The sequence below is a fragment of the Mesoplodon densirostris genome, chromosome 2, assembly GCF_025265405.1.
Source record: "Mesoplodon densirostris isolate mMesDen1 chromosome 2, mMesDen1 primary haplotype, whole genome shotgun sequence".
Classification (NCBI taxonomy): domain Eukaryota; kingdom Metazoa; phylum Chordata; class Mammalia; order Artiodactyla; family Ziphiidae; genus Mesoplodon; species Mesoplodon densirostris.
Window position 1 is genome coordinate 125,928,363 of NC_082662.1, and position 26,854 is coordinate 125,955,216.

Sequence of the window (26,854 nt, forward strand, 5' to 3'; positions counted from 1 at the left end):
GCAAGAGAAATTGAGGAAATAATCCCATTTACCATTGCAACAAAAAGAATAAAATACCTAGGAATAAACCTACCTAAGGAGATGAAAGACCTGTATGCAGAAAATTATAAGACACTGATGAAAGAAATTAAAGATGATACAAACAGATGGAGAGATATACCATGTTCTTGGATTGGAGGAATCAACATTGTGAAAATGACTGTACTACTCAAAGCAATCTACAGATTCAATGCAATCCCTATCAAACTACCAATGGCATTTTTCATAGACCTAGAACAAAAAATTTCAAAATCTGTATAGAAACACAAAAGACCCCGAATAGCAAAAGCAATCTTGAGAAAGAATAATGGAGCTGGAGTAATCAGCCTCCTGGACTTCAGACTATTCTACAAAGCTACAGTAATCCAGACAGTATAGTACTGGCACAAAAACAGAAATATAGATCAGTGGAACAGGGTAAGAAAGCCCAGAGATAAATCCACACATATATGGTCACCTTATCTTTGATAAAGGAGGCAAGAATATACAGTGGAAAAAACACAGCCTCTTCAATAAGTGGTGCTGGGAAAACTGGACAGCTACATGTAAAAGAATGATATTAGAACACTCCCTAACACCATACACGAAAATAAACTCCAAATGGATTAAAGACCTAAATGTAAGGCCAGACACTATCAAACTCTTAGAGGAAAACATAGGAAGAACACTTTATGACATAAATCACAGAAAGATCCTTTTTGACCCACTTCCTAGAGAAATGGAAATAAAAACAAAATAAATAAAGAGCAGAAAGAGAAAAACAAATATCGTATATTAACACATATATGTGGAATCCAGAAAAATGGTACAGGTACCAGTTTGAAAGGCAGAAATAGAGATACAGATGTAGAGAACACACGTATGGACTCCAAGGGGGGAAAGTGGGTGTGGAGGGGCGATGGTGGTGGGATGAATTGGGAGATTGGGATTGACATATATACACTAATATGTATAAAATAGATAACTAATAAGAACCTGCTCTATAAAAAATAAATAAAATTCAAGAAAAATTGAAGGAAAACATAGCAAGGAAAAGAAAACATACACAAGATGAAAAGACAACCCTCAGAATGGAAGAAAATATTTGCAAATGAAGCAACGGACAAAGGATTAATCTCCAAAATTTACAAGCAGCTCATACAGCTCAATATCAATAAAACAAACAACCCAATCAAAAAATGGGCAGAAGACTTAAATCGACATTTCTCCAAAGATATACAGATTGCCAACAAACACATGAAAGGATGCTCAACATCACTAATCATTAGAGAAATGCAGATGAAAACTACAATGAGGTATCACCTCACACCAGTCAGAATGGCCATCATCAGAAAATCTACAAACAATAAATGCTGGAGAGGTTGTGGAGATAAGGGAACCCTCTTGCACTGTTGGTGGGAATGTAAACTGGTACAGCCACTATGGAGAACAGTATGGAGGTTCCTTAAAAAACTAAAAATAGAACTACCATATGACCCAGCAATCCCACTACTGGGCATATACCCTGAGAAAACCATAATTCAAAAAGAGTCATGTACTGCAATGTTCACTGCAGCTCTATATACAATAGCCAGGACTTGGAAGCAACCTAAGTGTCCATCGACAGATGAACAGATAAAGAAGATGTGGCACATATATACAATGGAATATTACTCAGCGATAAAAGAAACGAAATTGAGTTATTTGTAGTGAGGTGGATGGACCTAGAGTCTGTCATACAGAGTGAAGTAAGTCAGAAAGAGAAAAACAAATACCATACGCTAACACATATACATGGAGTCTAAAAAAAATGGTTATGAAGAACCTAGGGGCAGGACAGGAATAAAGACGCAGATCTACATCTGAATCCTCAAGAATGGACTTGAGGACATGAGGAAGGGGAAGGGGAAGCTGGGACGAAGTGAGGGAGTGGCATGGACATATATACACTACCAAATGTAAAATAGATAGTTAGTGGGAAGCAGCCACATAGCACAGGGAGATCAGCTCGGTGCTTTGTGACCGCCTACATGGGTGGGATAGGGAGGGTGGGAGGGAGACGCAAGAGGGAGGAGATATGGGGATATATGTATATGTATAGCTGATTCACTTTGTTATAAATCAGAAACTAACACACCATTGTAAAGCAATGTATACTCCAATAAAGATGTTAAAAAAACAAATAAGTAAAATTAATTTTTAAAAAATCCTTAAAAGGAAAGACGTAATATGTTACTTCTCTTTTATCCCATTTTGTATCATGCAAGATCAGTCCACGGCAGTGTGCAAGGGAAATAGTTGTTTTTTGTTTTTTGTGGTTTTTTTGCATTACACGGGCCTCTCACTGTTGTGGCCTCTTCCGTTGCAGAGCACAGGCTCCGGACGCGCAGGCTCAGCGGCCATGGCTCACGGGTCCAGCCGCTCCATGGCATGTGGGATCTTCCCGGACCGGGGCACAAACCCGTGTCCCCTGCATCGGCAGGCGGACTCTCAACCACTGCGCCACCAGGGAAGCCCGGAAATAGTTATTTTATAAGCAAAATATCATCTGTTTTGCAACCTAATTATAAAGACAGGAGAAGCTCAGATATTTCATTCGCTCTGCCGATTAAAGGGCAAAGACAGGGACCAATTTGGACTTTCAGACTCTAATAGTTCATTTGATGTAATGGAATAAAATGCATAATGTGCATGTAGTAAAACAGAACACAGAGAACAAAAGGCACAGTTTAGACTGTGCTGAAGAATAATATTTTAGAATACCTATAATTATACCTGCATGACTCAAAATGAGAGTCACATTTTAAACAATGGAAAATCAACTTTGCTCTATATCCACTGGAGTTTCAGTAGTCACAGAATTCTGAACTTCACACATGGTACTGAATCTGAAATGGTACAAAGTGAGTGAGCACAGGCCACCTGCTGTGACCATGAATTTCCATTACTGCAGGTGGCTGGAGAGAAAGAAGCTCTAGAATCAATGAACAAAATAGGTGATAATTAATAGCAGGTAAGAAGCAGTTTCCTCATGGACTTTTCAGATTTCTGAGGTCACAGCTGCAAGGTTTAGAACATAACCCAGTCTGCCTTGAGACTATTTATATTTGAATATGTATATTTCAAGTCTAGACTTTGACCAAATGAAATTACCCACATGCCTTACTCTCCCACAGGAAACAATATACTAATTCACTCCTGAGGGACTCTCCCAGCTCATGTTCATGGTGCCAGGAAATGCTAAATTCTCCTAAAATCACTTAATTCCTACAATGATCCTGTAGTGCAAGAATTGGCACTATTTTATACAGATGAGGAAACTGAGGTTCACAGATGCTAAATAAATCACTTAAGATCTCATAGAAAACAGATGCTGAATCTAAGACAAAAATCCAGAGCTAACTATAAAGCATGTAGAAACTCTTTTAACTCACTTTCCTGTAACTTAGTGGTTCCCAAACTTTGCTGCACAAGAGAATCACCTGGGGAGATTTTTAGCTAATCCCAGTGCCTGTGTCGTACTCGAGACCAATTACATTAGAAAGCCTGGGAGTGGGAGCCAGGCATCCATATTTTCTAAAGATTCCAAGGTGATTCTGCCACTTGGACAGGTTAACCAAGGCCCTCCATCAGCTGTGTCAGGCACGCTGCCTGATGCCCATAGCACATTGTGTGCTTGTGAGGTGTGCTGACTGTTCCCAGTTTGTCTATGCACTTTTGCACCAAAAACATGAGCTGTACACTTATCAACAGGTCAGCTGGGTTTCCTCCTAAACCTAATTATGCCACTTGTACTTGATATTATAAATAAAAATATAATCAAATATTATGTAAACCAATAAAATATGATTATGTAAAGAGAGCTAATATTTCTAAAAAATACCTGAAATGAATGCTTTGGAAAGCTGTGATTAAAATGAGTTAATTTTTGAAAAAAGATGCTGAATCAGGTGTGAATGAGAAATTACAGAGTAGAAAAAATTTTAAGAATCTAGGGAAAGTCTATACCCAGTTAGCTACACAAGTGTCTCTTAAGTTCTTCAATCACTCAGAAGAACTTGAAAGCAAAAACCAGACTATTATTAATATGAGTGTGGTTTATAAAAGTCAGAAGCTAAAGTTGAAAAGTCATCTCAAAGAGAAAGCCATGGCCCTGTATCAGAAGACTGATGAATAAACACACAATTGTATGTTTTAAGCTGAAAATGTTTTATGACATGAATGTATCCTTTTATATGATTTCCCTTTTTAACTTTCTCTTAACTGATCAACTCCTTCTGACCGTGTTGTATAACAGGGCTCTGAACTCACACCACCTGCTTACCCAAAAAGTAATTGAATGGTCGCTCTCTTTCTGAAACAGCTGCAACTACGGAATCGAGAACTTCACTCACTGTTTAATATTCAGCACACATTTCATGTGGTGTGACACGTAAGGTCTGAGGTGCAGGCACACTTCTAGGCTGTGGAGGACAGGGGGCCAGATGACAGGGGACTCTGTCCTCAGGGAGCCTGTAGTCTGATGGGGCTTAGAAAGCCCAGAATGACTGAGACATAAGGTGAGTAAGGCAGTGACTTAACATCCCCCAAACTGCTGTGGGACTTAAAGGAGAAAGCTATTCCACAGAGGGGAGAATCTGAAAGGCTTATGGGGAGGCAGCTCAAGGGGGAAGTAGGGTACAGACAAGGTTTTCTATTGTTGATGTTATTGTTTCTTCCTTTCCCTTCCTTCCAAGATGAGACAGACAGCCCTGACTTCAGTGGTAGGAGAGACTGAAAATAAAAGCACAAAAGGACGATTGATGGGGTCCCAATTGGTGGAGTCCCAGAAAAGGCAGAAGGGGAAAGGATAAAGAAGGCAAGGAGATAGGAGGAAGCAGACCTATGGGAAAGGAGTAGGGGAAAGTGAGGCACAGGGACAAGGAGGTTTGGATGCTAAGAGGACAGAAGCTGAGGTCATAGCCAGGCTGACTTTCTTCTCCTTAAACAGGAAGCTGATCATCTGCTGAAAGAGGCAGAGCAGGGGCCTCAGGCTTCAAGAGGAGGCTGGGAACTGCTGCTCTGATGCAGGTGGTGGGAAGGCCATGAGAGACCACTGTGGGAATTCCACACTGCACGGTTTGGAAAATTGTCTCCTGGCCAAATATTTTAAAAATTGTATTACAGAAATCTAAAAACATCAAACTGTCATTTCACTGTTGACCGAGGGGAACATGAGAGCCCTAAAGTAGCCCCACCATGTGTGGCCATCCTCCCTGCACAGGGCTTTGCAATGAGGGACAGCAGAGGCCCAGTTCTGCATCATTTAGAAGCAGTGCTCCTTCCTAGATCCCTTTTCCTACATCTACCACCCAAATAATGGATCTCTAGAGTCCTATGGACAGCACAGCCCTGGATAGGGCATCAGCTGATTCAAGCCATTCCAAGATATAGGAAAGAAGGGTTGGTGGTCAAAAGAAAACCAAGACTAAGACTTGTAAACAGACGAGTGCAGGCAGAGATGAACGTCTATGTCCTCATACGGTGGTTCATGTGCACACACACAGATGGATGCCCAGGTGCTGGTACACAGGTGTGCACACAGCCAGCCCAGTCTCCACTTGGCCTCTACACTTCCCCTGGAGGCAATAAAGTAAATGAACAAATCAGAGACCTAGTGTCATTCTTAGCCCTGGGCAATAGTTGCTTGCAAGCTTAGATTACTCATCAAAGTGAGGCTTTTAAAAACCATCTTAATCAATAGGACTTGGAAAATTCTGTATTGTGAACGTATTCCACTGACGTATCACTCGTAGCATCTGGCTTTGGACTCCTAATTCACTCATCCTTATGAGGAGCACCTCCTGATTGTCATGGTTTCAGGGTCCCTTCCCCATTGCTGCAATTTCCAAGGGGAATATCAAGCCTTACAGACATAGCTTTGCAAGGCAGGGGAAGGCTCCATGACAGGTGAAGAATCAGCCCCACTAATGCTCCAAAAATGTTTAAAGCAGGAAATGTTTTAACCTTAACCTAGTGCTATCTACAAAGCAGTGATACATCCAAGCAGAATTTCTTTTCTACCTTGCCTGGACATGTTGTAAACATTTTTGTCTGTCCACTTATATGTGCATATGTGTATGTACGTGTGTGTTTATAAAATGCATATATGTGTATAAGCTCCAGATGCCCACATACACATGGTGTGTTTAGTTCTTGCAGCAGAGACCTCTTTGAATCCAGCATCTTCACTGGCCTCTAATGGCCAGTTACCAGCAGCTCACTCTGCTCCGTTTCCCTGCAGGGGGACTAATTAATAAACTTTTCCTTAATTGAGTTCTGGCTGCCAGGTCCACAGGGATTCTTGCTTATATATAAGTAAACAAAATTTCCATTTTAAACAACACTCCAAATCTCCTCATTATATTTTAAACAGATATAAATGCACTGAAGTCAAGCAAGCCGTGGGCTAGGAGGCTGTGTGCATTCTGGCCTGGATTCCCTTTCTCATCAGAAGCCAGGTACTGTAGCAGGCAGGTGATGCCCCCAGGTCCTTCGGGGCTAACACCCACATCAGCCTGGATGCCTGCCTTTTCTTTGTTCTCATCTACAGATATGTTAGAAAGTACCTCACTAGGTTTTGGAAGTCATTAATAGCATCTGCCTTGTCTTTTAACCTGAATTTATTATTTAAAAGCAATTCACTTTCACAGTTTATAAATAGGAAGAAAATGAATTTGATGTTAAATACTTAATAAGTGCCCAGGATTTGTTAGGTGAGGACTTGGGTGGATTGTTGGGTTTAGGGAATGTCCTAGCCTACGCTTTTGTGGAAGCTATACGTTAAGTTCTTACAGTTGAAATAATTTAATTGTTTCTTTGTTTTCAAGATTCCTCCCTACTTTCAGATTCCAAATTGAAAGCAGAACCATGAAAGAAAGTGAAAAACTGAAAGCAAGTTGTTTTAACTTGGTTAGAAACCTAGAAGGAGGGATGATCCTTCCCTCCTGAGCTTTTCTGCTCAGAGCCATTTGGAAGCCATTTGGCTCCAGGGTCAGATCTTTTGCAAGTCACCCTTTGCTGAGAGTACAAGAATCCACTGCAGGCTTTGATTACGATTATTATTGGTAGCTTAAAAGAATAAAATAAACATTTTTCAGATTCCCACATTCATGCTGCTAAGACATAACTCAGAAAAATCAGTGAGGGCAGGATTTAAAGCCAGCTCCCAGATTGTTAGGAGAACTGTGGATCAAATTCTGTTACAGATTTTAAAGGTCTGGATCATTTCATCCCTATCCTAATCCCTTGCTTCCTTCTTTAAGCAAGTTATTCTAAACAGGAGTGCTGTACATGACACGAGCCCTTCATTGAGAATCAATCTCCCCTGAAAGACTCGCATTCAAAATATTTTGCTCATCCCCTGTCAGACCTTTATCACCATCACGGGTGTCAAGAGCGACCTGATCTGCGGATGGTACGTCTCCCTGGGTGCAAGTGAGGGCCAGTACCTCTTGATTCCTGGGCAGCAGTCAGTGCAGGTAGCCAAGGAGGCGGGTCTGAGACTGCATTAGGGGAACTCTGGCCCCAGCAAGGATATCTGGTGAGATTTTAGTCCTGGGGGTAGGGGTAGGGGTAGGGGTGCATCTCTGGGCCCAGTCAAAACTAAAGGAGCAGGCAGCAAACAATGTGAGTGAATGACTGATCCATGCAGCAATATGGATGCATCTCAAATGCGTTATATTCAATGGAAGAAGCCAGACACTAAAGGGTCACATATAGACCACATGATTCCATTTACATGTTGTTCTGGACGAAGGCAAGGTTATAAGGACAAAAATCTGATCAGTGGTTGCCAGGGGCTGGGAAGGGGACTGACTAGTAGGGCAAGAGGGACTTTTCTGTAGCCATGGCTTTGTTCTGTATCTTGATAGTGGTGGTGGGTACATGACTGAATAGATTTGCCAAAATTCATTTAACAACACATAAAAAGGGTAAGTTTTACTGAATTTAAATTATACCTCATAAACCTGAACTAAATAACAACAACTAAGGAGTAGGAACAATAACAGAAGACTGGGCCAACAAAGGCATCGAGATGGGTGGAGGAGGGAGCTTCCACTTCCCCCAGGCGGAAAGGGGGAACAGAAGCCCCCAAGAGCTATCTCCAGGAAAACTGGTTTCCAAGTCTTTGGGCAACAAGGACCCCAAATTGGGGAGCCCATCCAGAGGTCCCAGTCGCATGTCTTAATTCCAGGCTCCATCTGGAATTAGGTTAGTTGATTGCCTCCCATTAGGCAATTAGCTGCACAACTTCTAGGCACCAGGCTTAGTCTCCTAACTCAGGGTTTTTGTTTGTTTTTCTGGCATTCAGTGCCCTTGAGGCAATCATTTGGAGAGCACTGGGGGCCAGTTGCCTATGTCTTGAAAGCCCTATAGAAGTGGACAGAGGGAGACTCTGGAAGCTGCTGCCCAGCCAGCCCAGCCCTGTGGCCCACACTTGCCTTAGAAAAGACCAGTGAGGTCCACCGACTACTTTGCCCACTGCCCAGGATCCCACCTGAGACACTCAGCTGAGTGCTGGTACTCAACTCCTGAGCATAGAGTATATACTACTTGGCAGACAAAGGATGGAGCACTACACTGAGGTCGGTGCCAGCTTTGAAAACAGCCAAGAGCGGACCGTATAAGCATTGATTTGGGTTCCTGGAGGTGCAGCTTGCTCACTGAGCATGCCCTGGGCATAGGTTTTTACAGAGAAATGTCACAGCTGGGCAATACCTGAGGCAGGGAGGCAGCCAGAATCTGGTTCGTTATTCAGAAGTCTGATTTATAGACTATTTAAAGGATATGGTTTTGTTTCTTTCTGGTCCACAGAGTGGCTTCAAGCTACTGATTAGTAACATTGCCAGGGTGCTTTGGTAGATACATGTTGGTCTTTCATGATGAGCACCTTTAAGGTTTTTGCACAAAAAGATACTATGAAGCAGCTGTTTTTCTTTTTAAAATTTGTTCTCTCACGTTCCCATGGCAATTACATCTGTAAATCATCTTTACCGAGTGAGCCCTTTCCCCTGGGTTGTTCGAAAGCAAACATCAGCCCAGACTACACAATGGTCTTGAATGACACATCCGTGCACTCCACACTGGTCAGATCGTACTACATTTTAAAAGGTCACAGCTGGGCTTCCCTGGTGGCGCAGTGGTTGAGAGTCCGCCTGCCGATGCAGGGGACATGGGTTTGTGCCCCAGTCCGGGAAGATCCCACATGCCGCGGAGCGGCTGGGCCCGTAAGCCATGGCCGCTTTGCCTACGCGTCCGGAGCCTGTGCTCCACAACGGGAGAGGCCACAACAGTGAGAGGCCCGCCTACCACAAAAAAAAAAAAAAAAAAAAAAAAAAACCAAAACAAACAAAGAACAGCAACAAAAAGGTCACAGCTGCCCTCGAGGAGAGGCTTCTCTCCAGCGAGGGCCAAGGAGGCTCGAGGGCAGAGGCCGACTTACTTCCCCCCTTGCCGCTCTTCTCCATGCGGTACTGGTAGATGTGCAGTGTGAAGAGCATGTGGGAGTTGCGGAGGTCGTCCTCGTTGCAGTCCTGCTGGCTGCCCCGCCGGGAGGTTATGGCAGCATCCAGGAAGAAGGCGGCCTTCTCCGCAGTGGGCGCCCGCAGCTCACTCTGGTTCTGCAGCTGGAAGACACAAGGGAAGGACTGAAGCTGCAGGCGGGTGGTTTGCCTGCCACTCGGGCCTGGCTGTCCGTTCCGCATTCTTGAAGGCTGGACGTCCTTCTGGAACCAGGGTCTCTATCCATGTGCAATTCTCAGCTTAATTTATTCATATCTGAAAATTAACACTGAGCACGCTTATTGGATGAAACATATTTTCACCCATTTTACAGCTGACGTAGAATCTGTAAGTATCAGGTGTGAAAAGCAAATGGTTGTATCTGGGTGATCCATGGGGGCAGGTGTCCCACCCTGACCTCCGCAGAGGCCAGCAAACCAACATCCTGGGCAATCCATGTACCTAAGAAAACATGAGGGATGTGACCGCATCTTCATTTCAAAGATTAGAGTGTTTAGAAGCAGGTGGGTTGCAAAGTGTGATTTTAGTCCAGATAGTACTGGTATCACAAAGTGAAAAAACTTAGTTAGCTTTAACTCAATTCTCAATTTTCCCAGCTATTTAATTAGAGCCAATTTTAGGCCACATTTACTAGCATAGTTATATATAAGAAGTAAGTGTAAAGGACATAAGAAGTAAGTGTAAAAGACATATGAAAACACCCAAGATACTTGAATGTCTCATCTATAGCATTTAAGGGCTATCTATTTTATCTTTAGCTGCTAAATTCATGTTCATGGCATACTCATTAATTGATTAAAGAAGCACTGTGGGCAATGTGTCTAAATCCTATGAGATGCCTTGGTAATTATAGTAAACCTTACTCAGAGCAATATTATCAGCATTTGACCAGCACTCCTTTACTGGGGTTGGGAGGGAAGAAAAGTAAACTAATATTTCTGATTTATTCAAAGGAATGATTTGCAGTATGTGCCTTAGGGTCAAACTTGGACAGTCTTCTATTCTGACTCTAACTGTACCTATAATTCTGAACCATGAGAGTCGATATTTGGAACCTGAGACCATCAAAATCCTCAAACTTCAGAGAGGTTCTGTGGTGCTCGTTGTTTTATACTTACTGTGGCAGAAAAGAGAACCCAAAGAATGTTTAAGATTCTTCAACAAGAAGGTAAAGAGGATGTTGGTCTCTTCCTCTTTTTCTTAGTCTTCAGTTAACCAGAGCTTTCACCTCTGTGGAACTTCATTAATGGATTTATAAAAGTGAATGGAGGTTATAGCATATTTGAATGTCTAAGTAATGCTTGGAGTGGGAGCAGTGAGTAGGGTGACACTGATTCCATCACAGGTGCTGTGTAGATATGGTCTGAGCACATCTTATGCTTCCAAACTGGTGGTTCTCAAAGTGTGGTCCCTGGACCAGCAGCATCAGCATAACATAGGAACTTGTTAGAAATGCACATTTGAGGGCTCTATCCCAGGCCTATTGAATCAGAAATTCTAGAGGTGGAGCCCAGCAGTCTGTGTTTTAACAGGTCTTCCAGGTGACTCTGATGAAGACTGAAGTTTGAGAGCCACTGGATTAATGTTTGTATGACCACTTAGTTTGCATTCTAATTAGGTTTCATATCCAAATGGTATCTGATGCATCTGTTAAAACTATGAAGAGCCAATTTTAGTCAGACATGGTATGGACCTTTGGGAGTGCTGAGAACTAACCAGGCAATCACAATCGAGAGTCAGGAGAAACATCTAAGAGGGTTTCCTGGAGGAAGTGCCAACTAGCTGATACCCAACAGATAAGGAGTTAGCCAGATGAAGAGCGAGAGGAGAGGAGTCAGCAGCCTTCTGTGCACAGGGGACAGGATGTTCAAAGGCCCAGAGTAAAAAGAGGGAGGATGGTTGGTGCCTTAGAGCCTTGCTACTGAAAGTGTGGTCAGTCATTGGGAAGCTCGTTAGAAATGCATAATCAGAGGCCCAATCCCAGACCTAGGGAACCAGAATCTGCATTTTAACAAGATCCCCAGTGCTTCTTATGCACACCGAAGTTTGAGGGGCACTGCTTTCTTAGGGGACCTAAATGTAATTTAAGAGGAGTGGCAGGAGGGGAGTGGTAGCAGGTGATGCTGGAAGGTCGTGTAGGGCCTCTTGCGAACCACGAGGATTCATAGCGGAAGTGGAAGGATCTGAGGTGCTCTAAGCAGGGGAAAAACATGGCCAAGTGTGAGTAGATGGGTGTAACAGAGTGGGTATCCTCACCCGAGAAAACAGTCCCACCTGGGGTGAGGCAGGTACTTATCAAAATGAACACCTATCTAAAAAGGAGGCATCTGATAAAACTAGAAAATAGAGCCTATAGCTAAAGACTGGAAAAACTGATTATTCTGGAAATGAACCAGGGTCCTCCCAGGTCATTCCCACCTCTACTGTCAAACAGCGAGGGAGAAACAGTCACAACAGGCATGACATCCTGAAAAGGCGAACTGGAACTTCTCTTGGCTTCCATGGTTCCAGCAATTATATCATGGTTCCAATTAGAAAGTGGTTGTTAGTTTTTCCTATAGCACTACTAGTCCGGCTGTAAACCAGTGCCAGAAACACAGTTTATAGAGCCATAAACAGCCCCAGTAATGGCTGGAGCTATTTGTGCAAAGCAGTAAACATTTCTGCTTGTTGCTAAACAAAAGAAAGATGGTATTTTCTTTTTTGTTTTGAAAGGGGCGTAAAGAAAGTGAATTCAATTTCCCCCAAATGCTACAACAACTGTGGTTCCTGTTCATTGTCAATTAGATTCAAGGTACAAATATTTAGGTTGGGCGAGCAGCTGCCCTGCAGCTGCAGGCCATAAAGTTCCAGTCCACTTTAAAGTAAACACTTGCAAGCCTCCCCCGGTTGCATGTTGAGTGAGTCACGAGGTGAACTGCCCCAGCCGCCGAGGTAGGGATGAGCCACCTTGGAGCCAGCCAAGCCCCAGAAGCAATCACCTGCGTGCCACAGATGGGGTCCTCGCACAGGTACACGCCCGGAGACTGGCCGTCCTGCAGGCTGCCCGTGGCCACCTCCGACAGCAGGTCCCGAAGGTTCTCTTCTTTGCCCCACACCTCCACGGCTGAGATCCGCACTGAGAAACGGGCTCCAGTCTTTTCTTTGCGTTCATTTATCAGCTTGAAGAGCCAAGAGATGGCACAGGGGATGATGCCAAGGTTCTGCATGGAGTCGTCTTTTCCGATCATGGTGTAGGATTTTCCTGGGAGAGCGAGGAAAGAAAGAAAAGCAGCTTGAGTGTCCAGGCATCATTCTATAGTCTCAAGAATAGATGTCAAGGATGCAGAAGAAAGGCATGGGGAGTGGGGAATGGGAAGAAAGGAAAGGAGAAGGTGAGAGGGATATTAGACATTTGACATTTCCAAGTACTACTGATGGAATAGCTATAATAAAGAATGTGACAGCCCCGACTAATGACAAGATTAAATCACAGTTGACCTTGAGGAAGATCCCAAACATTACAAGCTATCCAGTTTCCGTACTGTTTTTCTCATGGTGGGAAGGCAGAAGTCTTTCATCACTGATATGGTTCTTTTTATCACCACCCCACAGATTCATTCCACATACTTACACTTTATATCCTTTTTCAAGTTAAATGCTGTGTATATTTTGCATGGGCAAATTCCATTAAAATCTGGATCACTGCTTAGATCAGAGATCAGGAAGACCGAAGTGGCAGGGAGATGAAATGGGCTTTCCGACCTGGCCTAGAACTGGCTCCATCCTTGCAAAGCTGCTGTTGGAAGCTCTGCCCAGGGACACATTTTGGAACTCGCCAAATTACTAACTTATCAAGCATGTAAAGTGAGGCCTGGTGAGCAGATGGCCACAGGTCAGGATTAAGAAGGCACTTCAAGGGGATTCAGTCATCAAACTCTCACAGAGGTGTGTGGTGGCCGCCTTTCCCAGGTGCTTCAGCACAGGTGGATTCCCAACAGCTGGGTGATGGGAAGCAAGGATGCTTGCAGACTGATCTCCCCAGACAGGTGCTAATGTGGTCTGGCCTTTGCTTGGTGGCTGCTCCTCGGTCCTCTGGCATAATGTTGAACCCAAGTCGTCTGGGGAGTCCTCTCTGCTCCCCAGCAACCCCTGCTCAGGAAATGTAATTTTCCTGCTGGCTTTCTGGGAGTGACCCTGACCTGGACCAAGTGGGAACAACCCCACTACTCCTTTTGTGCCTTTCTTGGACTCTAAGGCTTTCCTAGATGACTGGGAATCCACTTAGGATGAGCATCTATATTTCAGAAGCAGAAATGGTTATTCATGATTATTCAATTCAACACCTGTGGGAAACCACCTTCCCCTTCATCCAAGGACTCTGGGTACAATACAGAAGAATGGATAAAGTGATTGGGAAATCCAGCAAACAGCATGAAAAAGTAAAGCTCTCACTGACCCAGCTTGGCGTGGCCGAAACAGAACACACAGCCATCTGCCCCGTTGACCACAGACTGGATCACCTCTGCCACGGTTCCAGCACACACTTCAGCCTGGCAGACACAAGAGGAGACACAAATTGTGAGTCGACCATTAACAATGGAAAATTGCACCTGCTTTCCTGGGACTCAGGGTCCCAGAGCCATGGCATTTCCAGATGGGTCGGCTCTAACGCCGTTCTGGAGGTGCTCAGAACCCTTCATACCACCCACTCCCTCGCAAGCCTGAGCATTACACACATTAAAAGCAAACCACCCTTCTGCTAATTTGTGGTACATTTCAGCTGCTGTCTCTGCAGGCCAGGCACGAACAGGCTGGAACGGGAACGCAGAGTGCTTTCATGGACCTCACGCCATTCTGGCCTCCTCCCCGGGCAAGTATTTAAACATTCCATTCACCCTCTGCTAACTAGATCCTTCCTTTACACACACACACCTCCACCACCACCACACACACACACTCAGAGCTCATGAAATGGCTAGGCTTGTTAGAGGGTAAAGGGTGATGTGCCATTTCAGGAAAGTGACCTTGGGATACATTATAGTTCTAATCTAAGCAGGAGATTTGTGATGCATGTCTGTTTTGTCTTCCTAATAACTCTCTCCTCTTTCTCCATCTACATCCTTCTCTTTTCAAAACCAGCCTTTTGGGCTTCCCTGGTGGCACAGTGGTTGAGAGTCCGCCTGCCGATGCAGGGGACGCGGGTTCGTGCCCCGGTCCGGGAAGATCCCACATGCCGCGGAGCAGCTAGGCCCGTGAGCCATGGTCGCTGAGCCTGCACGTCCAGAGCCTGTGCTCTGCAACGGGAGAGGCCACAACAGTGAGAGGCCCGCGTACCGCAAAAAGAAAACCCAAAAAAAGCCCAGCCTTTTCTTTCTTTCTCTCTAGATACATTCAATGTATACACTATTAATCACCATTGGTCAGTATGTTACAATGGGTGGTCTTCAGCCTGTTATGTGTCTCATCTCCAATGTGATTATTATATCTTTAGACAGAGGCCAGTCTCTTGGTAACACTTTGTATTTCCCCATTAACACCCAATACAGCACTCTGCAAATGATAAGAAAATAAATTTTGTGAACCAACTTGGGGGTCTGGGAAATCTCTCTGGTTAGCATCTGAGGCTTTCACAGCAGCAGGAGGACAGAATCACTCGCCGTGTGCTGCACCTTCCTTTCTCCCTCATCACCAGAGTCAGATCTGGAAGCATTCAGAGGACGTGCAAACCCGGGGCTCAGCGGGCATCGGAGCAACGTGCCTCCCAGTGGGAATCTGAGAACTGCAGCCTCGGCACTGAATGTAGTTATTCAGCTCCAGGTTGCAACAGCACAATGAACCTAAGTGTTCGAAAATCAATGTTCTCTCCCGAACTGAAATTGAAAAACCACACTCCTAACAACTGTCAGTTGTTCTGGTGATGGCCTCAGCAGCTCTGCTGGGGGCTCCTCCTGAACGAAGTGGGTGGCAGGATGAAGCTGCGGTGGGGACCACGGGATCTGTCTCACCCCCAGGGCCTAGGCAATGAGAGGCCGGAGCTAAACCCTGAGACTGAGGTGGAATCTTGATGGAATTTGCTAAAGGTGCCTCTGCAGAGCCAGGAGAAGTTATCACCAAATGAACTCTGCCTTCCTCAGACATAAAGTGAGATGGGGGTTAGGAGGCTGAGAGCCCACCTTGAGCCATACATAAAACAAACTGTATTAGATTCAAGGTCAGCAAAGAGAAAGATGGTTGTGTGTGGACCAAATCCGCACACATTACTGAATCACCCGTCCAAAGGCCTGAGGACAGAGAGAAATGGGAGCAGCCTCACAGGGCACAGGGTGGGCAGGCCTCCCCTTGCAGAATTCTTGCCCAGTGTCCACTGAGAAGAGAGTGGTCAGCAACATGTCCATGTGGTGTTTGTTAGCTGACAATGGCCCCTGGAGGCCCTTTGCTGTCTTTCCCCTTGAGCCTAGAGAAACAGGAGCCTTCCCAAGTGGACTCCACAGGCAGGGCTGGGTGTGCAGGAAGCCTGTTACCCACCAGCAGGGCTCAGTCCTCCTGCCCACCCTTCCTGGTGACGATGGAATGTTTGTGTTCCCCTTACCCCACCAAGTTCATATGTTGAAACTGAATGTCCAATGTGATGGTATTTGAAGGTGGGGCCTTTGGGAGGTGATTAATCATGAGGGTGGAGCCCTCATGGATGGGATTAGCGCCCTTATAAAAGAGGCCCCAGAGTGCTCCCTGGACCTTCCACAATGGACGTAGTGAGAAGACATCTGTCTATGAATCAAGAAAGGGCCCTCACCAGATACTGAATCTGCCAGCTCCTTGAGCTTGGACTTCCAACCTCCAGGACTGTAAGAAATAAATTTCTGTTGCTTATAAGCTACCCAGTGTGTGCTGTTTTGTTAAGGAAGTGAAAATGGACTAAGACACCTCCCCAAAGCCAGAACCAGCAGAGGTATGCCCCAGCAATGGGCAGCTGATGACCACTGAGGCCACTTGAGGGTACTGAGTGTGGCTTATAAGGAGGAGCAAGGACTGTTCTAATCACTGCTTAGCTTCAGGAAGCTGATGTCCTTAAAGGCCGGGTAAAAGCAAGGGTCATGACCGCCTTGGGCCACGGTGGTTGTTGCTGCCTCACAGGCCAACGACAGGGGCCTGAGAGCAGAGGCCCGTTCTGTACGCTTTCCTGCTTTCCTGCTTCGGAGGCTCAGAGGGTGCTCCTTCACAGGGGCTGAGGCTGAACACGCCGGCAGCATATGATATTATTATTAACAATGACAACAGAAGAGTAAAAACAGTAGCATTTGTTGAGCACTCACTGTGTTCTGCCTCTGCTCTAAGCAACTCACGTGTATCCATACAGTGAATCAGAGCAGCCCAATGAGGCACATTTTGATCTTGTCTTCATTTTATGGATGAGGACACTGAGGCCCAGAGAGGTAGAGTGACTTGCCCAAGGACACGCTGCTAGTAAATAGTGGATAAAATGACGAGAGGGCAAAGATACAACACCATCCTGAGCAGGACGCGGATTGGTTAATAGGAAGACTCCAGGACAGATGTCCAGGCAGGAAAGAGTCTGTGAAGGAGAGACTGAATTTTTGAGTCTCAGTTTCCTTGTCTGTAATGTGAAAACAGCACTACCTCCCTTTTCAATGCCACAGAATTCCAGGAGGAGTCGAATGGGTTAATGTATATGAAACTTCTTGAAAACTACAAATTTATATAGAAATGTAATTTATTATATTGGAAATGTAACAAAAGCAAGCATTCTGAAGCGATAGCAACCATGAGTGAGCATATGAGCTCTGGAACCAAGTGTGAAATGTAAGCAAAGACTAGCAATAAAAATGGCTCCCTTTTCCGGAATAAATCTAAAACTCATTAATAGTCCACACTTAATTTAGGGTTTGCTTTGGAATTCTTACAACTTAGGGAGATTCGCTTTTGAAAAGTTTTAACTGTGTTAATTAAATTACTTGTAGGCCATTTATTAGACCCAATGTCAGGGTTAGATTAGTGAGCCCACTGGGTGGTACAACACACAAAAAATGTAACGAGGAGAAAAACTACAGAACTTATTCATAAAGTACTTTGTCTTCTCATGGTAAAACTCTTTGGGGAAACCACATGCTTAGCTTGCTAATGAATGGAGCCTATAATATGTGCTAAGTGCCTATGGTGTCTGTGTGAACATCGCTACTTCCTATGCTCAGATACCACATGGAGGAAATTAGCAAGAGCTGCAAATGGTAGCCATCAGCACCCTGTCTTCAGGTTCTGCTCTAGGCTATTGTTTACCCGAGTGCACACTGTTTTGTTTAAATCTTGGGAAGTGCTGGAAATTTATCAGGAAGATGCAGGTGTCTGATGCCAAAATGCAGGCAAAGTAGACCACTGTACACCTATAACCTGGGTTATAGATGTCTACTAGAAGATCCAGTTGCTCCAAATCATTGCAGATAAATTGCACCAGATGGTGTAAGTGAATCTTCTAGTAGACATCTGTTCTACTGGGATTGGTTCCAGGAGACTTGGTTAAGAAATCTTGGCACCCTGGTCCCCCAAGAAGCCTCCAAATTATACTCATAACAGACTAACAAAAATGGCCACAATTCTCCACCCCTCCCTGTGTGCGTGCCCCTTGCAATGTGACTTTGCAGCTCCTCCAATTAAGAGACAGAGCCTCTTCCCTACTCCTCGAATGTGGTCCAGTCGCATTCAGCAGAAGTGATGATGTGTCAATTCCGAGCCTAGACCTCAAGAGGCCTGCAAGCTTGGATCCTCTCTTTGCCATGAGAGCAAGCCCAAGACAGCCTGTTGGTTGATAAGAGACAACGTGGAAGACAGACCAGGTGACCTGGCCAAGGCCATTCTGGACCAGCCTAAAACTGGCCAACCCTCAAACATGTGATAGCATCCAGCCAAGATCAGTAGAGCTGCCGACCCGACCCAGAGCTGATCACTGACTGACACACAGGTGAGCCGAGCTAGGAGCAGAGGAATGCTCAGCTGACCTCCAGACTCATGAGCAATAATAAATACTTACGGTTTTAATCCACTAGGCTTAGGGTGGTTTACAATGCAGCAATAGCTAACTAACACACCAGCTATCCCTAGCCTCTCTTCTTCCTCTCCGCTCCTGACGCAGGCCGCAGGACTGCACGTCAGCCTCAGTTTCCCTGCCAAGCACTCCAGGTCCTCAGTAGGACTTGCCCTCTATGGAGCCCTAGAACACTGCCTAATTCTTTTTTTTTTTTTTTTTTTTTGATGTGGACCATTTTTAAAGTCTTTATTAAATTTTTTACAATATTGCTTCTGTTTTATGTTTTGGTTTTTTGGCCAAGAGATATGTGGGATCTTAGCTCCCTGACCAGAGATTGAATTGGAAGGCGAAGTCTTAACCACTGGATCGCCAGGGAAGTCCCAAACCCTGCCTAATTCTAACCCAGCTCCTTGAAACATCTTTTCCCTTCTTACATTCTCACACCCAGAAGCCCAGGCAGGAGTGAGGTCTTTTTTTGTTTTGTTTTGTTTTTTTGCGGTACGCAGGCTTCTCACTGTTGTGGCCTCTCCCGTTGCGGAGCACAGGCTCCGGACGTGCAGGCCCAGTGGCCATGGCTCACGGGGCCCAGCTGCTCCGTGGCATGTGGGATCTTCCCGGACCTGGGCACGAACCCGTGTCCCCTGAATCGGCAGGCGGACTCTCAACCACTGCGCCACCAGGGAAGCCCAGGAGTGGGGTCTTAATGGACCAGTTGCCAGCATCTCGATGCAGCTGTACCTGAAACTTCCAATTCTGCCTGCTCTCTTCCTGCTTCTGTTTGCCATCCACTGATTGGATCGCTCTTCCTTCTCTCCAAGAATCGGTTTTGTTGAAATCCTGGCACAACAATCCTGCCCAAGGTGTGACACCAGCGATTCAAAAGGACTGAACTATTCAATGGAACTCAAATTGGCTTCCGAACGTTGTTGTGTAGACAGTGGAAGTGACCCATCAGAGGGCTCTGGAAGATACCCTCCCAGCTCATGGGTCCTAGTGAATCGTTAAAGCTTCTTGAAACTAATCAATATTGCCTGAGCCTGAGAAGGGGTTGTACCCACCTGAGAAGCATCTTGTGGAAAAACCGCATCAAAGGCAAACATCTTAGGAGGAACCTGGTTCCCTCTCTTTTGGAAGGCATTTAGACCTCCACATGTCAGGGGGTCATACAAGGTGATCTGCTTCTTTCGTGGGTCCACCTTTAAGAAAGAGCTGGATTCTGAGGTATCGCGAGCCAACGTGGAACAAATGCGAAGCATGACTTTCACCTGTTAAGAAACAAAAGCAGGTAACGGCAGGGATTAAGACAGTTGGATACTTTATGATGGAGCACCTTTACATACTCTGGAGACACAAGTATACGTGGCAGCGTGGAATCTTCTCGTGACAAATTATGATAAAATGCACAGTGAATTAGCAACATAACCCTCAGAGGGTCATGGGAAAATTCAGTTTATTTATAATTACCAGGTAGAATATTTTGATACGTCTGTTACTTTATTACAGAACTGGCACATCATGTTCTTTGTCTTCCTGTTAATATAAATAGAAAATTAACTGTACCCAGGTGGCCCAATTACTTAGATGAAAAGGTAATCTGGACTGCCAAACTTTGGGGGCTGGTGTAGTTCCCTTGAAGCTCACAGATCAATAAACCCTCTACATAAAAGTTAGCTCTGTAATTTACTCCTTGAGTCCTGCCCGTCAGGACTCCTAGAGACAAAACCCCACAGTTATTAGTGTCATCATTAGAAGCCTGTGAAACGGCCTGTTTTTAATGGCCAGCATTTGAAATGTGTTCCAAGGGGCAACAGTGATAAAAGACTTGTTTGAAACATGTTATTTGGGATCCCATTAAGTGAGTGCAGAGAAATGATCATTTCAAGGGATGAAAGTGCGTCTCTGTGGGAAACAGGCAGCAGTGCCCCTTTAACCCACCTCCTAAGTCATTGAACATGGACATTTCTAGTGCTCAGCCCAGTTCAGCCCCACCCCGAGCGGGGTACTTGTGGGAATGGACTGCTTGCCCTAGAGTTCTGAGGTGAGCAGAAGTCAAGCTGAAGCCACACACACAGTTCTAGAGGCTCAAATCCCAGGGAAATGGCCAGCATTTGCTTTCTTACCAGCTCTTTGTTACTGCGTTGCTACTTCACCTACTCTATGAGCCAGGCACTGAGCTAGGCACTGGGGATGCAAAAGACACATAACACACAGAGTGGCAGGGCACACAGACACAGAGAGAGGAGATTTTTGTAATACAATGTGGCAAATTCTGATGCTATATTCAGGGTTATTTTTAAATTCCTCTCTGTGTCATGCCCTCTTCATCTAATCAATGTTCAGGCCTGATGAAATCTCAGTCATGCAATTTTGGGGAAAGGGGTTGTAAAATTTTACATAAAGGATTTCAAACATACAGAAATGCTCAGAGAATAATCTACACTGTGCATACCGAGTGAGGTCACCCTCCTGCTTATCTCAGCCGTGTCTGCTGAGGCATGGGAACTCATCTGCAGTGGGCAAAGCTGAAAGGTAAAGAATTCCTAGGGCACTGGACTCATTGGATGGGCCTGCACTGTGTCCCAGCTGGGCCTGTTCTCATCACTTAAGAATAGTACTCAGGTGTGGATCCGGCGGCCGGGGTCATGGTGGAAGGTTGGGATGAGGCTGACCCCTCAAGGTGTAAATCTTGGTTTTCTCTCTGAGGTCATACAGTGGTACCTGCCTTTTCCTGAGGGTCTATGGTGTGCTAAGGCTGTGCTGTTATCTATGGTATCTTCTTTAATCCTCCCAACAGGCCAGTGCATAGGTGTCCAGATTTTATAGATGAGAAAACAGATGTTACAGAAATTGCGGGTGGTAAGGCTAGGCTCTGATCCCATCTCTGACTCCAAAACCCATACTTTTTCCATTATGCCAAGTATTGCCTCCTATACATAGTCAAACTTCTTGGAGCCTCAGTTTTCTCACCTGTATATTAGGGACAACATTACCTATCTCATGGGACTGTTGTGGGAATGAAATAAATTGACATGTGAAGTACTGAGCACAGGGTGGGCGCCTGATTCCTGTTTCTCCTCCTCCTTCTCTCTTTATTGCCACAGTCTGAATCACGATATCCTAGCATGTTCCAATCACAGTGTGAATGATAAGGTTTTAGAACTCCTTGCCCTGGACTCACAAACAGGATGCCATGGGGGAATCACTGCAGATGGAGCTGGGTATTAAGTGCTGGGTTTAAAAAAACTCCTGTTAGGGGCTTCCCTGGTGGCGCAGTGGTTGAGAGTCCGCCTGCCGATGCAGGGGACATGGGTTCGTGCCCCGGTCCGGGAAGATCCCACATGCCGCGGAGCGGCTGGGCCCGTGAGCCATGGCTGCTGAGCCTGCGCGTCCGGAGCCTGTGCTCCGCAACGGGAGAGGCCACAACAGTGAGAGGCCCGCGTACCGCAAAAAAAAAAAAAAAAAGCTCCTGTTAGTAAAAGCCGTCAAGTCTCACACATAGTCATTGCGTGTATGACAATACACACAATTGTGTTGTATGACGATAACCATCACTTCTGTCTACATTCCATTCTGGCAATTTTCTTATTCACCATGAACGTCTCCAATCTTATTTCAGTTCCATTCATTTCTATAGATTTGCCCCCACTTACACAGCAGGTGTGCTAAGAGCATGTATTCAAACTGCCACTTTTGGTAGGTGTCTGGGCCCTCTGGTCTTTCTGTAAGCAAACCTCCTAGCCCAGTCCCTGAACACTACAAGTCAAGGATGATGCAACCCCAGGCAGAACTGATGGAGTCACATGGCCCACTGCCTTTCTATTTCACAATTTTGCATGCAATTTCTGGGTAACTAGAGGTGCTGAATGTAAAATATGAGCTAAGCCAGGCAAGGGCCCGCAAGGAGAAGCAGGAGAGAAGGGGCTGGATCAGTGAGTCATTTGTCCAGGGGGAAGGCTCCTGAATCTTAATGAAGTTCTGAGCCTGCAGTTCAATTTCTGCAGACAAGGCTACAGATCCCAGCTTCTGGTCTGACCAAGGAGATACGCAGCTCTTTAAAAATCCATTTAATTCTGGGCTGAGAGAAATGCCACACTCCATTCTCTCCTTTGTAATTCATTTAAATAAATGGATAATTTTTTCCCCTTAAAGGAAGGAAATTGGGTTTCTCTGCTTCGTTTCTTTGTGTCATTATTCCTTGAGCCCAGCACTGCACTTCCTGCTAATCCTCTGTAATTAAAGTGCTTAGGAGATACCACTTGTGATCAAGAAAGTCTCCCGACTTCTTGCCAGGAGTTTGTGCTTTTGTTGCAAACACTGGTAGGTTCTTGGCAACATGTACGTCAACCCTCCCTCTGACTGCTGCCCTGGGTAGAGGGTACCCACAGCTGTCAACATGCATAGCCTTCTCCCCAGCTCTCAGGGTCCAGGGGACTGTCACCATTTTAGGCCCAGCAGCAGAGGAGCTAGAAAGGCCCAAAGTGGGGGAGCGTGGGCCTGACGCCCTGACTCTCTGGGACTAGCTTAGCACGTCACCTACCAAAGCTCTCCCTGGTTGAGAGCCCGCTTTGCCGCAGTTATCTAATTATTCAGTGGATGGCGGCAGACAGCGGTTGCTCCAGGCAGCATTTGTCTTCCTGTCCTGCTCATTAATCATTCCAGCGCCTCCTACTGGATGGCCTGGCAGAACTGATGGAGAGCGGATATGTGAGACTCGCAGAGCTTTGCGCCTGAACTGGACAGACTCTCCATCAACATGAGCAGCGCCGGCTGCCACAGCCTTCGGGGCAGCCCACTGACAGGCAGATCCGCCCACGTGGTCACCCAGACTCCCTCCCCCCACGCCCCGAGCCCCCGGTCCCGAGGCTCAGTGCACAAGCGCACGGTGAGGACCAGGGAGGTTCCTCGCTGCCTGTCTCTCTACCCCCAAGCTGTCTGGCCGCAGGCTCTCTTCAGACTATATGGCCCAGGAGGGCTGGGGGCAAATCTGACCATCCGAAGGGTCCCTCACCAGTCAGAGGAAGACTACAGACGATGGTGGGGATAGTGGGAAACAGCAATCCTCAGTATCAGAATTCTCTTTACCTTCCACGTCTACTCTTAAGTTCCTAAAACACATCCGGAAATGTTCTCCAAGGCACGCAGAGGCATGTGAGATGGGTTCACCAAAATCTTCCAGCAGGAAGAATGGTGGGGCAAGTAGGGCGGGTGAGACCATCAGAAGGGATTCTAGACCCAAAGGAGCCATCTCCCGAGACAGAACAGCCAAACTGCAGAGCCAGAGAGCACTGACAACTCAGTCCAGAGTCCTGTGTCCCTCTCGCTGAGGCACAGTGGCAGCGATGGTGACACTGAGACTCCCGGGGGTAAATGTAAGCCATGTAAATATCCACCGTCCCATCTCTCAAGGGCGATTTAGCCTCAGATGAGTGAGAGCGAAGCCCAGGCGAGAGACTGAGTTGACGTCCAGCCCTGCCTGATGACAGCGATGGGGAAGGCCGAGGCAGTGCCGCGCTGCCCTCAGCGCAGCCCAGGAAGCCTTCCTTGGTTTCTACGTATGTTTGGATGGGATTCAGCTCTTGAGGGAAAAACATGGAGGGGTAACAAAAGGGTCCATTGTACCTAAAGTACATCTCCTTTCTTACAGGTTCCAGGTGTGGTGGGCACTGCCTGCAGTGAACTAGGAACCAGGAGACTGGGTTCTTATCCAAACATCCCCACCATGGTGCGGCTGTTCACCTAAGGCAGGGGGCTTGGTTTCCTTATCCCTAAAGTGGTCCAGGTATGTCACCTCCCTTGCAGGGCAGGTGTGAATAAATGAAGAAATAAAGACAGACTCTAGAGCAACATACAAATGTCAAATATCATTCTTCAAAGAAAAAAGGAAGGGAGGAAAAAAAGAATGAATTCATATTCTTCAAACCAACTAGTATAAAGTAGACTTTCTACATCAAATTAATGGCATTAGAAGCCTTTCTCCAAGGCTTAATTTTTTTAATTAAAGGAAAAAAAAGATAGATAGATAGATATATATATTTTTAATTAATTTATTTATTTTTGGCCGTGTTGGGTCCTGTCTCTGCGTGAGGGCTCTCTGCAGTTGCGGAGAGCAGGGGCCACTCCTCATCGCGGTGCGCGGGCCTCTCACTATCACGGCCCCTCCCATGGTGGAGCACAGCCTCCAGACGCGCGGGCTCAGTAGCCGTGGCTCACGGACCCAGTTGCTCCGCGGCATGTGGGACCCTCCCAGACCAGGGCTCGAACCCGCGTCCCCTGCATCGGCAGGCAGACTCCCAACCACTGCGCCACCAAGGAAGCCCAGAAAAAAATATTTAATGAACATACATATCCACAGTGACAAGAGAGACAAAGAATAAAACATCCTTCTTCTTCCTCGCCCGCCCCAAATTAAAGAATACACAGTCTACTTACATCTTCTGTAAAGGTGAGTAATCCATGTAAAATTTGATCTGAGGCTCTAAAAGCTAAATGAGGTATTTACCTTATTTTATTCCTTTCTTTTCTGTCTTGATCACATGTGATAGATGTACTCACATTGTCTACTTATGGTACATTAGCCACTTCAGGAAAATTCTCCAACCATTCCAAGTAAGATGACTGAAGAGACAGGAACCTTAAACAGTATATACTTCTCAATATGTATTCTTCTCAACACACTCGCTTTTCTGATCTACCAAGAAATGCAGCAACCTTCCATATTCTTCTATGCTTAGGACATTCTGACAAATCTATTGTAAAAGATTTTTACAATAGTGCCAATTTCTAAAACACACTGCAAGTGATTAAGGGTGTGATTTTCCAGCCAATATTTAAAGAGTGGTTTCCTCCTCAACATATAATGTAAGATTCTATTGCTAATCCACCACTGGCACACTGAAAACCACAAATATGACTTTCTTTCCCCCTTTTGATTTGCCAAATGTGCTTGCTTAACCTGATACGGGAGACAGGCAAAGATGTTTTGTAAAGAAACAAATTAAAATTGGGTTTTAAAACAGGAGAAAGTTTAAACACTTTTCTGGTAAAATTTCTAGAAATAATCTGAAATCACTTTTTCTAAAGGAAGATCTGGATGATTTCATGTGCCTCAAAGCTTCCAGAAGTTTTTAAGGAGACCATGGAATCAAATTCCAAAGAGTAATAATCTTGGAGGTCTCAAATAACTCCAATACTGGGAAGTCCAGGGAGAACCAAGCAAGTTTGTGCTCCCTACATTTACAGAGGGAGCTTTTAAACATTAGGTTACAAAGTCATTATTCCATCGAAACATAGTTACTGTTACAGAATCACAGGGTCACACTGAGGGACTCCGGAGATTCTAGGCACAGTTGAGTTGTTAGTTACAGAACAAAATTGGAGTGCATTTCTTTGCATAAAACCACAGTAATAATCCTACATGACATATTCGAAGACCATGGGCTATCTTCACCTGGAGGTCCAGAGTAGTTGGATCCAGTGCTGAGTTTGGGGGGGTAAAGGGCAGACTTCAGGAGGCTGAGGGCACTCCGGGCCTGTTTGGGGTAAGCATCTGCCCTGTGTTGATAAAATCAATCACTCAGTAGAGAGTACTCAAGTGACTTGTCCAAAGCCAGTTGCCTGGCAAAGGTGAAAGGGCAGTGGCCCCTGACCCACTCCTCCTACAGAGAGTGTTCTGGGTCGGAGCCAAAGAAAGAGCGCTGTCCTCCCACCAAAGCCAGCAGGGCTTGAACCTCTCCCACCTGGGGCTGGGCCCGCACTGAGCCACCTTTACAGAGATGGTGGGGGGTGGGGGGGACTGTCCCTGCACTGTGGGTGGCTGGCTTCTCAGAGGTACCAGTGGGTAAGCTCACGTGGTGCCAGACAGAAAATAATGAGCAGCGATGCTATCAAGAGGAAAGATTTACATTATTCAAAGCCAGCCTGGGAAAGGAGACAAGTGGTGGCATAATAGAGCTAAGTGTGGGAGAACATGTGCGAGACCAGAAATGGGGCCGTAATGAGAGGTGCTCAGTGAAGAAGTGCTTCGGGGAGTGGGGATGGGGGATTCTCTGATGCCCTCCATCACCAGCATCTGTCACCAGGCAGCCATCAGGGGACCACAGTGCTGGAAGGAGGGAGAACGAAACCAGGGGACAAGTCCTTCCCGTGAGGCTCATGGCCGGGCAGCCTTTGGAAGCAGGGCCCCTTACACCAATTAGCAGGTTGGGAAAAATCTGGCCAGGATTCGAGGAGGAGATGGGCACATTTCAGGAG

The 26,854-nt window shown here is 45.7% G+C and overlaps 1 protein-coding gene across 1 annotated transcript in view; it reads right to left on the reverse strand.

The window, feature by feature from the left end:
- KIF26B (kinesin family member 26B) overlaps positions 1-26,854 on the reverse strand; it is a 480,495-nt gene that overhangs the window by 68,510 nt on the left and 385,131 nt on the right. The window contains exons 6-9 of the mRNA XM_060088379.1: positions 19,663-19,869; positions 14,021-14,114; positions 12,564-12,826; positions 9,503-9,686 (exon numbers count right to left, since the gene is read on the reverse strand). Of these exons, the coding sequence (XP_059944362.1) occupies positions 9,503-9,686; positions 12,564-12,826; positions 14,021-14,114; positions 19,663-19,869 (748 nt within the window). The remainder of the gene's footprint in view (positions 1-9,502; positions 9,687-12,563; positions 12,827-14,020; positions 14,115-19,662; positions 19,870-26,854) is intronic.